General features: G+C 40.6%; 1 protein-coding gene across 4 annotated transcripts in view; it reads right to left on the bottom strand.

The window, feature by feature from the left end:
• IL10RB (interleukin 10 receptor subunit beta) overlaps positions 1-17,861 on the bottom strand; it is a 177,767-nt gene that overhangs the window by 22,850 nt on the left and 137,056 nt on the right. For 2 of the 4 annotated variants that reach the window (XR_011194613.1, XM_069202455.1), the window contains one exon: positions 73-230. Coding sequence is in view for 2 of the 4 variants with exons in the window: in XM_069202455.1 (XP_069058556.1) it covers positions 73-230 (158 nt within the window). In the remaining 2 variants the exon portion in view is untranslated. Of the gene's footprint in view, positions 1-72; positions 231-2,508; positions 2,562-7,781; positions 7,930-17,861 lie in introns of those variants that run through there. The other 2 variants (XR_011194612.1, XM_069202456.1) reach the window with 2 other exon arrangements.

The raw sequence follows: 17,861 nt of genomic DNA, 5'->3' as shown, positions 1-17,861 counted from the left end.
CAAGAGACAAAAAGGCTAATCGAGAAGTACTGCACAAATAATGTGAACTAAATTATTAATTAAAATACAAACCTCTTTCAGATGTTTTGGAAATGAACATGCAGGGAAAAAAATATATTTGGTGATTCTTTGGAGGTTTAAAAATAAGTAGAATCCACAAATGGCAAGGATAAGAACCACTACCACAGCCACAAGGAACGCCAAGATTGGAATCCACAAAGGAAGCTCTCCTGCAAAACACAAATTGATGGGTTATTTATCCATTGAATACAACTTTTCATTCATCGGTAGACTTCTGAAACAAACTCCTTAGGTCTGACTTGCCAGCAGATATGTTTTAAAGACCTATTTTTCACCAGCCCTTTAAAATGTACATAGATTGGGCACAGGCTCTAGGTAAGTTTTTTTCTCCCACAACATATTAATGGCTGTTTGGTATATCATGCCGTCTCATATGGATTTGCTCAAACTGCAGTGCAAGAGGAACTATTTTGATTCTCAAAGTACAGAATCATAAACATGACATACTTTAACCCATGAATTTGTGGTATACAGAGATCAGGCATCAGGCGTTTTGATGTTTTAGTTAGATGTGAAAGTGCAAGCTAGACCTACTGGCTTTGCCAATGCCTGTTATACTTTATTAACAAGGTGGAGCACAAAGGATGGCCTCAAGAAGCTGTTTAATGGTCCGAGACTATAGTTATAATAATTCATTTTGTGCCATGTTCATGAAACAAACGTACTGTATTTATAGCACGAAGAATACACCCACTATACAAACACTCCCATGTTTTGAGGCTTCTTATTGGGCTGCTGTTCATGGCTTATACAATAACCTTACCACCAAGCATGGATGGGGGCGAGGGGTATGCGGTTATATAGGATTAAGTACCTACATGTGTTATGCATGTCTCCTTTTTCTAAATCTACACAAGGAAATTACAGTAGTTCATGCATTGCTATTTTCATTTTACTTTTATGCAATCATAATTCTGTGTAAAAAAATACATATATATTTGGGAACCTGGACACTATTTATATAATCAGACGGCATGTCCACATGGATCTCATACCTACAGCTCGGGTGTGCCCAAGATGTCCACCAGGTAACAGTTTGATTCGAAGGACTCCGAAGCCTTTAAGAGAGGTTTAAAAACCACAAATAAAAGAAACCTTGCTTGTAAATTCAAGGGGAGGACGGTGTACCTTAAAGACCTAGACAGATGAGTGTTCAGAGGAAAAAGGAGAAGCCTTACAGTGGAGGGTGGAGGTTGTATGCTGGAGAGCAGCAGAGCACTAGCAACTCCTGTAAGAGGAAGGAGGGGGAGCATCACAGCTTGCAGAAGGGATGCGATTCTGCAGACATCACCTGAGGTGGGCCCAGAACCACATTTAATAGAGAGACACAGAAACGCTATTTGTCCCCCAGGGGACTAGCCAAGAGAGAGACCAAGAAGTGAAAAGTAGATGTGTGGTCCACCACCTTCGAAGGGAGACAGGGTAGCACTGCCTGGGCCTCCCGCTCATTCGAATTCTCAGAGCTATCAACCTTACGTGAAGTTGAATACCTCCAAATGAAGTCAAAAAAGGAGAAAGGTCCATTTCATTCCACCTGGCTGGTCTTCAACCACAGAAAGTGGAGAGGGAGGCTGGTTCCCTTTCCATGCTTAAGTGACTCTGCACACTGGAATGCCGAAATAACAAACATGTTCAGAAGCATGACAAAAGGCTTCTTCACTGCATTCAAAGTTTGAAAATATCCAAGAATCAGTTTCTGACCTTGAGAAGAGGGTGACACAGCTAATAGAGACATCTGAAAGAATAACCACGCAGATGAAGAGCAAACTTATACTGGCTTCAGTGAAAGGCAGGTGTCAGGGTGCGATAAAGTGTAGACTTGAGCTGATGGAAAAAACTCTGTGTGTGAGAAACCCGAGGTTCCGAGGAGGGAAGGGTAGAGAACCTATATGTCTTCACAACACAGTAGATATTAGAGACACCTAAACTTTCCATAGATGAGATTGCAGAAGGCATTTGTTGTTGCTGGAACCTGAGGGCACCCATGTAGAGAGTGGTCCATAGCATGTTCTTGCACCTGAAAGCTGATAATATGAAGGAGAGAACTTTGACGGCAGACTACAGCTCAGTGAAGGTCCTTTCTACTTCTTCCTGCTAGGGAGCAGGTGTTCATGATTAAAGGGCCATGGTGAGAATCCTTAACCCAGAAAAACTAGGTATGTTTAGTTCTGGAAAGCTTGACAGCTTTTAGACCCACTACAGGGGAAGGTTTCGCCCTCCTCTCATTCCAGCCTCTGCTATTCAGGAGCTGGCAGTCTTGGCAACAGAAGCAACAGGGACATGAAAAGAGATTCTCAACCTATGAGACCCTAGAAAGATATGACACACTTGACTGGAATGTGTTGAGAGATGCCACATTGAAGCTCAATTCGCCACTGGGCCATTGCATACATGCTTGAGTCAAGAAACAATAGCTGTATCTCTTACCAATCTAGGAAGGACTACGTTTTTTCTTCGTGTGGAGGTCTCTGGGGAGACTCCTGCAATACAGAATAATACAAACAACTCTAAACAGGACTCTATTTAGGAAAATCTGTCTTGCGGAGGAGCATTGCATTCTGTCCTTCCTCTGCCTTTTCACCTGTTATGGCAATGTCCACCAACCCTCCACTTGGTCTTTCTTATCCCCTTGACCTTACATTCTCAGCCTCTCCTTCCCAGTCTAGTCACTCACACCTCTCGCTTCCTTCCCCAAGCAACTCGGACTTTCACCTTGTCCAAGATGCAGATCTAGTGCTTAAGGTGCCGACTTGGAATTTGAGGGCCACGAGTGCAATATTTTCCCTACTAAAGGCCTCAGGCTCCTGTATCACCCAAGTAAAGTATCACTCCATATGCACCCCATTTTGGGACATGGGGGCCCAGTCAAGGCAACCATATATAGTTGTTCAACGCACATGCATGGTAGATTTCTCAAGAGGACTGATAGTATGTTTGTACTACATAACCTTATTTTTCTCTTGATAATTGGCCATAAAGGATAATGTTTCCTACTGCTTTATTTTCTTTGTGGTGTACAAAAACACTAAGTTAAAAAAAGAGCACTTTTTTGCTTCCATTCTATACGAGATCACATTACTTAGCAGAGTTTTCTCCAGAGTTCCCTCACTTTGCGTTCATAAACCACACACATTGGCTCGTCAGTAAGTCTAATATGGACATCATAATGAACTGTGTAGACTAGGCTTGTCCTATGAGTAGCTTGTAAGCTATAGGTAGCTCTCCAGAAACCTGTAAGTGGTTCTCCTGTGTGCAGCTCAGCCTACTAAATTAGATGCTTTCGATTGGTAGAGTTAATACACGTACACTGAAAAGACTGTATTTGAGACGAAAATGTTGATATTTTCAGAAATCACAAGCTGATGTTTGGAGGAAATGGCTGAATTTTCAAAATAGTTTTACTGCTGATATTTCAGTGATAATTCATGAGGCATTAGGGAGATTTAGTACTGATAATATTACTTTTTCATATACATTATTGCATTATTACACTTATAATATTAGTAGCTCTGGATGATTTACAGTGAACACAAACAGCCCTTCTTACCGAAAATGTTGAAGGCCCCTGGTCCACACACAAATTTAAAACTATTCATACATTTCTAGAGAGAACAGCGCATCTTGTATCCAAAAGATGATCTACCTTGTACAAAGACTGTCAGTGAATGGTGGATTTTTCTATTGCGAATAATTAAACTTTTGTTATGGAGGGTTCCTACCCAATGTAGCACTTGCAAATACATCTTGAATCCTTAGTTAATTTTGTTTAAAATGCTTTATTGAAACTATAAATATAAAATGACTGACTCGGTTCAGGTATAAGCAACTGGGTACTTTAAACGCATTGAATAGAATGGCCTATAACATGCATTTCAAAATCGAAACTCACATTGGTAAAGCAAATAGGTCTCTGCTATGAAATGCCAAGTTGGCTTTGCTAATGCTTGCAGCCACTGGCTTGCATCAAAATGTATGTACATGCATATCTGCCAATCTTGGAAAGAGTTTTGTATTAAAGGAAACTCATTTCAAAATGGATGCTCATGTGCCTGCATGCATCATGACTCGTGCTCATGTCTGCATTAATGTGTGCAATCAACATGACACAAGGCATATAAATGCATGCATGTACTGTCATGCATGACTGTGTCAAGACGCCTAGGACAATTTTTAATTTACCATTTTAGCAAGGCGGATGGCCACACAGTGCTAAAACAGAAAGCTACCAGGTCCTTAAGAAAATGTCATCATGGTTGTTTTACTGTATATTATAAGCCATAAGAGGTTTGTGTACTGATTGCCACTAGCTACTTACAAGTGGCTACAAGTAATGTTTTTTCCTATAATCTCTATATAATATTTCCATACCTCGACTTATAATTTATTAGTTGAGAATTTGTTCACTTAACTGCATGGATGCCTTTAGTCTTGCCATATGTATAAGCATCTATACCACTTTTTATTACTTATTACTGTGTCCAATTCATTTGTACTTAGTGTCAGGACCTGTTATATATTGTATATGTACCTTATTATAACTGTTTATTGATTGCTATTATACCCATTATCCATTTACCTGCCTCGAGGATCATATAAAAAATATGTTTAATAGATAGACTACTGCACTGCTCTCAGCTTTACTTAGCTCAACTGTTTCCCTTTTCTGAAACTTAGCAGCCTTACAAACTGTATCCTTACTAAGATGATAATGCATCTCTTCACAGCAGTGCCACAAGGTTACTAATTATTATGCTGACGTTGATTAATGCTCAAAACAGGAACTGTTATTTTTACTGGATTACACTAGGATTAGCCCTACTTTTAGTTATCACACCTAATTCCCAAACATGTTTGTTAATTTATCAACTTCTTGTAGACCCTTTTTCGGTTTATTATTTGGAACTGTGGCTAGATGGGCACCTTGAAATTATTTACAAAACCATCTTGCCTTGGTGCAACTGAATTCTGGTTAAGCCGGGAAGTCAGATTCCATCCCCTCTAGAGCAGGGATCTCCTACCTTTTCTGTAATAAGGTCTACTTATGTTCAATGAAAATCATCCAGAGCTACTAATAATATTAGTCTTGTAATAATGACCACAACAGTCAACCTTACATTAGGGGTCACCATATGCAAAAGACTGCCGACAGTGATCACCTCAGTTCACTGGGCAGGGTTTCCAGCACTAATGTAAAAAGGCTTTGTCAATGTCGAATGCCTCTAGGTGGGTAATACATAACGGCCAGAGATGTAATGCCCCGGCATCAAGGTAATAATACCTATAATGTGCCTCCACAAACCTGCATGGTTTGTCTCTCAAATTTCATATTTAAATATAGTCTTATCTCCAATACATGCTTTCAAGTTTGGTATATATGTATTAATTCAACATTGCAAAAGCTGGTTTGCACACTGGAGGGCTACTTATAAGTAGCTGGAGAGCTTTCAATAGGTCATGAGCTACTGGTTGGAGACGCCTGCTCTAATTGCTGTAGAGATTGCGTACACAGTTTCTTATTACATTTGTACTTTTGCCCTTTTTATAGTTGCTATTTCCTACTAGGAATTCTATTATGCTTTTGTCACTTCATGTCAACAATACTCATAAGTACATAGTGTTCCATAACAAATAGGTGTTAGAGCAGATTAATTAATCAAAATAAGGTCTTATTTGTTGTAGTTTTAATTTAGCCTTAATAGACCAAAAGTTGGCACAACTGGGCCTCAGACCACCTGTAATGGCATGACCTTCTGCAATTACAAAAGCAAATGCTGTTTTATTCTTCATGTTTAAAAAGTTCAATGGTGTTCTTTTCTATTGACGTTAAAATAGCAATATATAACAGGCTCTAATTTGCAGTGCTGTGCTGAAACAAAATGTGGCTTCTTCTTAGCTTTGAAGGAAGATGTGTTAACTGTACTTGCTCTTGCAACAAATGAAGAACTTTTCCAGTTTATGATTCTGAGGAGTACATAGTACTGAATGAATGTAACATTCTACTTTTTTGAGTTAAGGGTTCATAGTGATTATGCACTCTGAATGGGTTTCTAGTAGTGGTGCAATTAATTTAACATGAGTTTATGATATTTTATTGGTTATTGTCATCATTACTTCATTTCGCACAATGTCATCAGTTTCTCTTCCACTGACTGAAAACCTGTGAAAAGTTCCCTTTTTGAGATGTGTGCCAGGCTTTCCTTGCTTTCATACCAAGTAGACTCTATGATAGTCTGTTTTTTTAAATTTCACATTTAGAGAATTTACAAGTCGTTTCTTGCCTTTTAAACTGAGCAGTCACTATAGTGACTTGGTATTTAGAGTAATCTGGATGTCGACCCTATGTTGAAACCTCTTGCTATTACGTGTAATTGATTTAAACATTCTATATACCTTTTTGTTTCTGTAATGAGTCTTAATTTTGAGTATTGTCTTATGAAAGATTTCTTTATTTGCTTTTGGCTCTTGTCATTTGGGAGTCACACAGCTTGATCGGCTGACACGGGCCACCTTGCCCATTAAATTGATTGGTGCAAAGTGCTGGCATAGGTATGGTTTATTTTCTACCACTTAATGTTCCTCATTAGTTGGGCAATCAGAAACCTATCTGTGTATTTCCACATCCTACCATATTCACTAGGTGCATGATGGGTGTGCCAATTATGTACTTCTATACATGATACCACAATATATCTTTCCCAACAATAGAGGTATTATAATATTCCTTTTTTACATTAAAACCGCTTTGGCTGCCTTACGTTTCCTCTTGGTGTTGCTCAATGACTAACCTTACATCTGACATACAAACAGATGGTTCATTACTACAATTAATACATTATGATTTTTACACTAAAACTTTATTGCCACAATAAACATCATTTACTGTCATTACAAAACGTTTGCAGCCTTCAGAAAATTCCTGCAAAAAAGAAACAAAACCCATCTGGGCTGTGAGTGCTTTAAAAATCCATTATTTTACTAAGGATGTCATAGGGGTGAGAAGATATATAATATATGGATGGTTAACATCACAGGGTTATTACATTCATTGGACCAGGTCTAATACGTTTCGTTTTGCACAACTTAACATTGGGATAAACAATCCCATGAATTTTGTGTTGTTTGGCTTCATCTGGAGTGCTTGTCATATATTTATTATCTCTTTTCTTGTTAGAGCACACACACCAAATATTTAGTTCTGGAAGTCACAGTGCAAAGGCGACAAATGAGAAAATTCAGGTCAGTGTGAAAACTAATTAAAGAGCTGAACTCATGCATGTGAGGGGTATGTGAAAGAATTACATATGTTTATAGGAGGGAGTTATCAGAAAGGCATCTGGCTTATTGCAAGTTCTACAAACTAACAAACAGGATATATACTATTCAAATTTGAAACCCGGAAATATTGAAAACTCAAAACAACGAAGTACAGGGCAAACTGATTTTGTCAGATAGGTGGAAACTCACATTAACAGCCATCAAACAAAACCTTAACAAAGTAGTGAGTACATCATTACAGTAATATTTTGAAAGAGCAAAATAACATTTCTGAATAGAACATGAAGCTCTGCCAGCCTCTGAAATAGATGTTTCAGGGAGCCTGACAGTATATTTGTGATATGGTGCTGTCAAGAGTGGAGTTATGGCAAAATGTCATGTTGCATTTGTGGAACAGATTCCTCATTCAAACACTAAAAAGATGCAACTCTGTTCACCCTGTTGTTCTAATGTCATCCTCTGCAGAGCTGGTTACATTAATTACAAACAGCCCCACAGCATCACCCTTCAGAGATGGCTTTCTTTAAAGTGAAGTATTCTGCTAATAGTCTCTTAAATGGCCTGTAATGCACTCTGAAAATGAGAAGACGCAGAGAGTATCAATTTTCAAGAAATGTTTATATTTGCAGAACTCACTATTAAATGTTCAAACTAATTTCTGAAGGATTATTGAAAGAAACATATCACATTGATTTTAATATTATGAATCTTCAATTATTAAAATAGGTTATGATAATACCAAACTCAATTCATTTTGCGGCTTAGAGTGGTTTCATTAGAACCCTTACTGATTATTTCAAACACTATTTTCCTAAAGAGGAAAGAACAGTAGTATGCAAAATATATCTAACTGGATCCTTATAAACATCTGTATAACTCAAACCTAGCTTAAGAATAGTTCAAAGAATCATCTCAATGAGCATATAGCTGCATGAACCAATTCTCAATCAACAGTGTTCTCGTTAATGATGTCTAAATGTTAGTTTCTGTACGTCAGAACAATACAAGGCACAATACGAAAAATCAGCTCCTACAATAGGAAGTGAAGAAGTATCCATTTGAGGGAATAATACTTTAACAGAGAACATCTACCACAGTTAAAACTATTAAAAACACACAAACCTATCTTGTTTTTTCTTACGTCATGATCAGTGAAGAACCCAGAAAGAATTAGAAATGAAAACATTTGTATAGTGCATACTCCTTGAATGGGTCTCTTGATGCTGCTTTTAAGAAACATACATTTAAACATTTGAGCTAGTCTTCAACTCTTTCCAGAAGCTATTAAAATAAGATGAAAATGTGATACTAAGCGACAAAGCATTACAAATTCGAGGGTCCTGTGCTGAGAAGACATGCTCCCCACCTCCTGCCCCCCTCCCCAAGTAGGAAGACACACATTTGGAAATGTAAGAAGAGCTTCGTCTTCACTTCAACATTCTCTGTAAGAAACACATTGCTGGAGTTTAGTACTCCGAAACCAGCGCATGGATGTTAAGTCATTTAAAGGCTTTAAAAGCTATTTTGAAGGGAGTGCATTTAACCACAGAAAAAGAGTGCAACACTCCGATTATAGGTAATAAAATCTCTTTTCCGTACCAAAAGTGACTCTCCCAGGTGCGTTTTTAGCCCTTGGCACCTGCATTATGATTGTCTGCAGAAGTCTGGCATATAATACGTTGCAGCAGTATGCGAAACAGATGACTAAGGCTCCTGGGGAGCATTGAGGACACCTTTGAGGGGTGAGAAACTACTAAACCCAAAGTCTTGCGGCGGAAAGAAGGAGGGGCTGCCACTGTTCGCACCAGGAATTAACTTAAAAGTGCTGCCAGAAGCCAGCAGTGCAGGAGGTATTGAGAACACCTCTGTGGGAATTAGAGACTTCTGAGACCAGAGTCCTGTAGTGGAATTGCGGTAGGGCGGCCACTGTTTGCACCTGTGGCGCGGGATGTGCCCAGATGCAGACCGGGCCAAGGGCGAGCCTATCCGTGCCGGTCCAAACCCGGAGGAGGCCAGGCTGGGCCACCCTTTTTGTCCCCTGCATCAATATTAACACTCATTATTTGCTCCCTGGAAATGGGGAAGAGGAAGCTAAACACCCACCCTGACAGACCAGGTAAAATGTCAAGGTCCTTAGTACTAGAGGCGCCCTTGAAAAACAGATATCTGGAGTTGAGGAGAGACTGGTGACTGCACAACAAATGGCAGATGAAGTTTCTGTTACATCCTTATCAAAAAGCACTGTTGAACTAATGGGTGAAGGGAGGGGGGACTCCAAGCATTGTTACTGCATATCCATGTGTTTTAGTGAGTCATTGAGGATTGAGGGCCCTGTGAATAATGTCCCAGCGTCCACTGCTCCACCGAAAGGAAAAGAAAAATGTCACTTAAAGCTTCAGACAAAGCTTCTAAAACATCTTGGGTAGGGGGCTAACCTGCATGATAGAAATATGGATAGCTGAGCGAACAGAGAAAACTCTTTAACTGACCAAAACTGCCCTGATTTAGATACTGAAAATTTTATTGCTGCTCTAAAGGGATTTGAGGCGTTGGTGAAATATTCACTGGACTTGACGTTGTTCAGATTACATGCCATTGAGAACATCCCAATTAATTGCCAGGAATTAATGCATTGATGGGACACCCGTCAAATATGGCTTCCATCTCACAGATAGCCACTTTAGCCAGGCTATGAATGCCAGCCTCTAAGGATAGGCGTGGCGAGTTTGGTATAGAAAGAGGGTCTTGGTTTAGAGGATGAAAGACAAACTGGGGTATTTGACACCTCAATATCTAACCTAAATTCATCCTGCAATTCTACTCAGGCTAAAGAGCAACTTACCTGCCACCAACATATCTTAGGTCTCCAACCTCCGGCTACACAATATGCAATTGTGCAGAAAAATGCCCCTCCGCTAAAACATAAACCAAAGGGAGACCAGTGAGAGCCTAAAAAAATAGATGGATTGGGCAGAAAACAGGCTTAACCGAACAGCTTTTCAATTATGTTAACATGGTCCACAGAGTAAGGTGGATGGGCAATAGTATTAAGAGTGTTCCAGGTGACTGCATTGTAATGAATGTTAGGTCTCTAATTTGGTAAAGCTGATTTTGTCTAGTTTGGGTGTGCTGCTGTTTTCCAATACAAAGATTACTGTCATCCCAGTTCACTACTTTTTAGAAGTCCCTACATTATAAGGGGGCCTATTGCAACTCCAGGACCAGAGTATGTTTGTAATAATGTGAGTACTGTCTTTCAGTGTCCCCATCATGAACATCTTTTCTGCTCTGGGAACAATGGATGATTTTGACTGACTAATATTCAAGAGCTCTGATTATAGACCAATATCGCCTTCGCTCACGGTCGGAATCCAGGGGCACTCTGACTATGATAACTTCCTGTCCTACCTCGGATAAAGTACCAAGCACAGAAGCACAACTGAAGGAGCATAAGGAGCCATCAAGTACTCAGCCCTCTAACTTGAGGTCTTTTACTTTAAGTAATAACGACCTACTCCTGCATAGGCATATAAATACAATCTACTTTTTTGGACTATATCGGGCTTAAAGGGCAAAATACAGAATCCATATTGGCTATCCTTTGCCAGTAAGCTTCAAATTATTTGCCTCCGTGAGGCATGAACTATTGATTGCTTCCAGAGGAACAGATTTACTACAAACTATACAACAGTGACATTTTCTATTGCGGGGAGAGCAAAGGGGCGATTAGTTACTTATATCTCTATGCTGGTTCCAGGGGCAGAAGTTTACAAAAAGTCGGATTACCTAAATGACCAAGTTATTGGTTTTACAATGTTGAGGAACATGCATTTCTATATACTTCATTTTTATAATAGCATCATTTGTGCAGAGAAGGAATGTATGATTGTCTTTTTAGACTGACTTGGAAGCTCTCTGTTTTTTAAGGGGTTTGGAAAATCACGTGAGACGGGGAAGCGATTTTTATCACTCATTTTCGCTCATCATCAATGAGAGAACTCTGTTGTAATGTGGACAGTACAGATTTAAGTTAAACACATTTTGGTCATGATGGGTATAGTGAGAAGCTAAATAATTTTTAATAACATTTGTAAAGCGCACTGTCACCAAACATGTCATCCTGGCACTAGTCATAAGTTTAGACAGATGGAGAAGACTGAATACCTCTAAACGTCTGCAAAGAACAAGCCACCTTATTTGGGAAAAAGCCATGTCTTTAATCAAAATTTGTTTTTGCAAACAAGGTCAGTGATCCTTTTGCATCATTTGATCATACTTTTATGGGCCGACAGACTAAAACGACAATTGATTTTATTCTAACCACAAGCACCTTGGGTCCCTTGATTCACAATTTTAAGACACATCCTAACTTGCTAAGCTATCATAATGCTCAGAGGGTAGATATTATTCATCAAAAAGCAAGGTGAAGGCTAAAAAAGTTGAACGTACAAGCAACATAGAAGCAGGTACCACAAATGGTGAAATGAAGAAGAGTTAAATCAGATGCCCCCTTTTTTTTTTCTTAATCAAACGTTGTATGGAATAATTTTAAACTAATTATTGTTTGTTTAGATGAGAAAGCTGAAGATGAGGATATCAAAAATGACTTTCACAGAATTGCCAGGAAAATTAAAGAGGGGCTGAGGAATCAATTCCCTCGTATTCATATTAAACCTAGGGCTTGGTTCAAGTCTAAAGCCCTTAGTTCATTAATAAAGGCAAAGTAATAGCTTGCAGATGGGTGTATAGGCGTGTGCTGGTTGGTAGTATGCAAGCGATAAAAGATGAGAATTGCTCAGCATTATTCACTGCTAGCCATATCAAGGATACAGATGTTTCTGGCAACTCTTAATAAACCCTATTTTAAAGACTCGACTGCTGCCACATTGTGGTTGCTTTCCACCAGTTAACTGGGTGGCTCAGTTTACCAATTTTTATGCAGCTCATTGAAGTGCTTATGGATTACGGAAGAACTTAGGGCTAGATGCAGCAAGAATAAATTTTGCGACTTGCAAATTGCAAGTCATACCAACTCGCAAATTGCAACTCGCAAAAGTGCATGCAGAAAGGTGTCTCAGACACCTTCTGCGACTCGCTATGGGGTCGCAAAGACCCACCTCATGAATATTAATGAGGTGGGTCGCATTTTGCGACCCCATAGCGAGTCCATGCATTCACAGGGATGGTGGCCTGCTGGAGACAGCAGACCTCCATGTCTGTGACTGCTTTTTTAATAAAGCAGTTTTTTTTTTCTTTTTGCAGCCCGTTTTCCTTAAAGGAAAACGAGTTGCAAAAAGAAAAACTTCAGAAACCATTTGGTTTCGTTTTTTTCAGAGTAGGCAGTGGTCTATAGGACCACTGCCTGCTCAGATTTTTTTTTTTTCGTCATTCACAAAGGGGAAGGGGTCCCATGGGGACCCCTTCCCCTTTGTGAATGAGTTACCACCCACTTCAAGTGGGTGGTAACTGCGAGCTGGTTTGCGACCGCATTCCCGGTCACAAAGCAACTCAGCATGGCGATGCGGTCGCAAATAGGAAGGGAACACCCCTTCCTATTTGCGAGTCACGTCCCCAAATTGCGAGTCGGTACCGACTCGCAATTTGGGGATGTGCATCGCGTTAGGCTGTTTGCATGGCGCAAACTGCATTTTTCGCAGTTTGCGACATGCAAACAGCTACCTACATCTGGCCCTAGATGTATTGGGGAACGCTGGCAAAGGTAAGGATAATGCCCCTTTTGCCTTCTCATTAGAGGAAATGATATCAACCATTAACAGCAGTCAAGGTGGGAAGGCCCCGGGCCGACTGTTTGACAACTAGCCCCTGTAAAATATAGATATAAGGGGTCCACTTTTGACTAACGTCTTGAGAGCCGTCTGTAGATCTGGGGTCTTACAGTCTTGGTGAACATCCTCAATTGTCCCAATTTAAAAAAAAAGGGGACTGGGCTGATCCAATATGCTATCACGATGTCACTTCATTATTCATTCAATTTTTAAGGTGGCAGGCAGAATATTACTTTCAAGGAAAACGGTGCTGCTTTGTTGGACATACAATATGGTTTTCGAAAAGGAATAGGGACAGCTCAACAGTGTATTACACCTTTGTACTGTAAAATACACACTAGATAAGAAAGGGCCCTTCTATATGGCATTCATGGACCCCTCCAATGCTTTTGAAAGTGTTAACCATAGCAAACTATGGTGTTTGATGAATGCGATGGGAATAGAGATGCTGATAGTTGGTGTTCTAAGAGAGATTTACACAGGGACAAACAACATGGTGAAGTATGGCATAAATGGGGAAGGCAGACAATGCTTTAGGATTGACCAATGGGTGAGACAGCGCTGTGTGCTGGCACTGTTCCTCTTTAACTTCAACATGAATAACCTGAGCAGGGTGTTAGAAGACCAGAGCAGACTGGGCAATGGCTAGTCCCTGCACTTTTGTATGCGGGCGACACAGCACTTATGGGACAAACACCAAGGGGTCTGCAATTATGAATTGATACTTTTGTTAAACATATGGCTGATATGGATCTGAGGATTAGTCAGTCCAAGACCTTTATTATGAAATGAGGTTCTAAAGTAGATAAAAAGAAATGAGTGTTAACTACAGAGCAAAAAATATCTCCTTGGTTACATGTGGGGCAGGTGTCAACCTAGAAACGCTGCAGCTAGAGGATAATGCCTGCCTAAGAAAATATTTTTCAGTTCTGCAGCGTGTTTCTACCTAGGTTTGTCATACGGAGCTGGGCTTTCCCTTTCTAGAAGATCTTATTAAGATTTGCCCAGTATTGCTATGGCACAGAAGTTGGATTCAGTCGGAGACATTTTTGACTAGAAAGATAATCACAGTTTGCCTATTTATGGAATGTTGAGGAAATCCCCTAGTTTGACTATATTAAGGCTTTTTGCAGTAAACTGGGCAGAATGGATTTTTTTTTTTAGTGATCCTGCTTCCCTATATGGAGTAAGTAAGGCAGAAATTAACCATGTCACTAAAATTACTGGAGGAGGAAAAGCTTAATAGGGAGTGCAAGAAGCCCAGTGTTTTACTACATGAAATGCTGTTAACCAATAAAGGTATTCAATTTTAATTGAAGAATGTACACAATGCGTAACAGATATTTTCTAACACGTTTTGGATGTAATACCCTTGATTGCCTTGTGTCTTTCCCAAAAGAAAATGATTGGTCTGCCACACTCAACAGGTACCCATGTAACGGTGTCTCAGAACAATGCGCAATCCACTTTGTTCTTTTTTGTAAATTGTATGGGGTGCCTAGGGGACAAATGTTAATACCTATATAGTGAAAGTTTAAATCCAGACAAAGCAGACCAGCTATGATTCTTCTCCAACAAATACATACCCTTGAAATTTTCCTAGCTCTATCTACCTTTTTATGGCATGCTATATTGATACGCAATAAACTAAGCTGGTAGTAAATTGACAGACTGACTTATTCATTGACAGACTTTTAAGCAACTATTTTTAACTGGGGAGACAAAATTGTATTGTTGTGAGTGAGGTGAAAATGGAAGATTGCTGCCCTTGGCGCTGTCCTCATTTTCAATCATCACTGCATCCTCTTGAACTTGGCCAGCTACTCAATGGACTGTGAGGGCTACTGCTGTTGATAGGTCAGCCCCTGTGAGTAGCATCTGAACTTTCTGTACTGATGGTGAACTTGGTGGGCCAGTGAGAGCAAGCTTGGAGGAGGGCTGTAATTCTGCTGTCTTTGAAGCATCCTAACATGCAGTCTGCTTTTCCACTCCATGACATTCTATTCATAATTTTGTATCTTGTTCCACTGATGCAGAGAGTATTCTATGCAAGGATGCAAGAGCCTTCAACCACCTAGATGACATGCTTCATCATTGGGCACTTTGGTGGAGATCATTTGTATGCCCAGTGTGAGTGCAGAAAAGAAGATAGTGGGTGTTGTACCCCTCCTGTGACCAGGAGCAAGAGCCAGGGACATGTGCTGACTGCAAACATGCTGTGGCAAATCAGTCACTTCAAGTTTTCATACCAGGATTCGCCTGTATTAACATCTAGGTGTTTTTATTTGGTGTACCAAGTAAAAGGCCTCCTCCATCAGGTTTCCAATGTCAGGACTCTAGAGTAACATTTGAAAATAATACTACTCATTCCTACTTCTAAACGGAGTGTGAACCCTCGTGTACCTTTTGCTAGACTTAACCAATGTTTCCACATGTAGATGTCTATAGACTTTACCCATGTCCCAAGGACTTTGCACCCATATAATTAGTGTGAGGATTTGGATGTAATATATGGTATCACTGTACAGCTTTATCATCTAATACACTTGCAAAAGCTGTCTTAGGTGCAGGCAGGCTCGTTTGTACAACATTGAGCTCAACCCTGGGTAGCTATGGCTTCAAGCAGCAAGGTTTGAACAAAGGAACTACTGTAAAGCATTTAACAGTAAAACAAATAAATAGGAAAGTCACACATGAGAGAAACACAACACTAATTTATAAAAATAGATTATATTTTTCTGACTCTTTAGAGTCCAAGATGAGTAAAATCCAATGGGGGTTCCGGAGATACAGATTTTTAAAGAAAACAATCTTTAATTCAGCCGCAAAAAAGCATTGGTAACCGTTAAGGTTGGAAACTTTTGAAAAGTTTGTAAGAGTTAAGGTAAATGCTCTTTGAGCCAGTAGAAGGCCTGAGGTGGCTGGACTACTGGTGTCTGTACACAGCGGTCCCAGCGGTATCCCTTGGTGGAGGCTGGTGTCCCTCTGGGGACAACCAATCCGGACTCAGATGAAACTCCCTGGTCCCGCTGATACTGGAGCATCTATTGGCCATCCAGGATCAGTCTTTTGAGGTGCTTACTGACAGTCAGTGAAGATTCTTCTGAAGTGGCTACTGACCTGCAAAGGTGGGCTACGTCAGCTTTGATGACCCTGGTGGTGGTTCCGGGGGTCAGCCAAGTGACCACTGGAGTCACTTCTTTAGTCTGGGGCACAACTTTTTCTTGAGCTAGGAGTCACAGGCACAGGCCTTTCTTTGCTAGGCCAAGGTGTGGGAGGTGCAGTCCAGCAGCTGGTGCAGCCTCTGTTTGTGCAGCCCAAGGGTCAGCAGAGCAGTCCTTCTTTGGTCCCCTTTCTGTTCTGCTGCCAGCCCACCTACCTGAAGGAAGGGCAGCCCCTCAAAAGTGTGATTGCCATTTGCACACCAAAGGCAGCTTTGCCTTTGAGGCTCGCCTTTTGGGCTAACACCCTGTGTGGCCTCCTATGAAGGGGAGGTAACACCTCACCCTATAGCAGGCTGCTATTGTTCCTAAGCCTAGGAGTCATTCACACAACTCCCCAGGAGGGCAAAATGCTGTCTGGCGGCCAGTGACCTTGAGGCCACTGAACAAACTGGGTCACAGGCTGGCAACTTTCTAAAAGTTGCATTTCTTTAATAGCAACATTAAATTCAACGTGGGCATCAAGTCTGGTTTAATGCCCCAACTAATATGATATCTTATAGTTCTCAGTTAGGTAGTCTCATTTAGAAGTTAGCCAGGCTGACGGGTCAGCCAGAACTCCTTTGTTAGCCAATGGGGCTACTAACTCTCCCACAGCAAAACGACAATTTAGAAGTGCTACTGTCCCGGACTTAGGGCTAGATAAGCCTTACTTAGGGGAGACTTACATATATTGTTAAGGGAAGTGGGGGTTTTGCCATTAATTTGAATGGCAAAGTCGAACTAGCAGTGTGACCACTGTCCTTCCAGTCTGCAGGGGCAGACTGGGAGCTATTTTGCGCTTTGCCACAGATAGGATGGCACAATTAGTGCTGCAGCCCTGGGTGGACTCTCTGCCTTACTTGTCCTGGGTACCATATACCAGGGACTTACAAGTAAGTCAGCCCTTGTCAACTGGCGTCAGCCAATTCCGCATAGACTTTGTAAGGGATTAAAACACTGGCACGGAGGTCCGATTAGCAGGCCTCAGTGCTCTGTCAGTCACTAAATCAGCAGCATGGGCCATAAATGTGGGGGTGAACATGCAAAAAGTAGCATTTCCTTACAATAAGAGTATAATTATTGTTGCCTAATATGTTTCTCCTAAAACTTGGATAGATTTGTGATCCATCTTGGCATCCAGTCTGCCTAGGCTACCCAATAAATGCTTTCAGTTCATCGGGAACTTTAGGTAGAAGTTTAAACTGTCAGAGTTACCTCTAGAAGGGTAAACATCACAAGCAATAGTGCTAAAGTGAATGTAGTTTTTGTCAAAAGTGATTCAACTTAATCCCCAAACACAGAAGGACGGCAACAAAATGCATGTAATAGCTTTCACTAAAGAGTGCAGAAAGGAAAATGTTACTTACCTAGTAGACATCTGTTTGTGGCATGTAGGGCTGTAGATTCACACGCTTTGTGCATAGGTCTGCCATCTAGTGTTGGGCTCAGAGTGTTGCAAGATGTTTTTCTTCGAAGAATCTTTTTGAGTCACAAGATCGAGTGACTCCTCCACTCG

The sequence above is a fragment of the Pleurodeles waltl genome, chromosome 8 (genome assembly GCF_031143425.1).
Source record: "Pleurodeles waltl isolate 20211129_DDA chromosome 8, aPleWal1.hap1.20221129, whole genome shotgun sequence".
Taxonomy (NCBI): domain Eukaryota; kingdom Metazoa; phylum Chordata; class Amphibia; order Caudata; family Salamandridae; genus Pleurodeles; species Pleurodeles waltl.
This window is presented reverse-complemented; position numbering and strand designations above follow the sequence as displayed.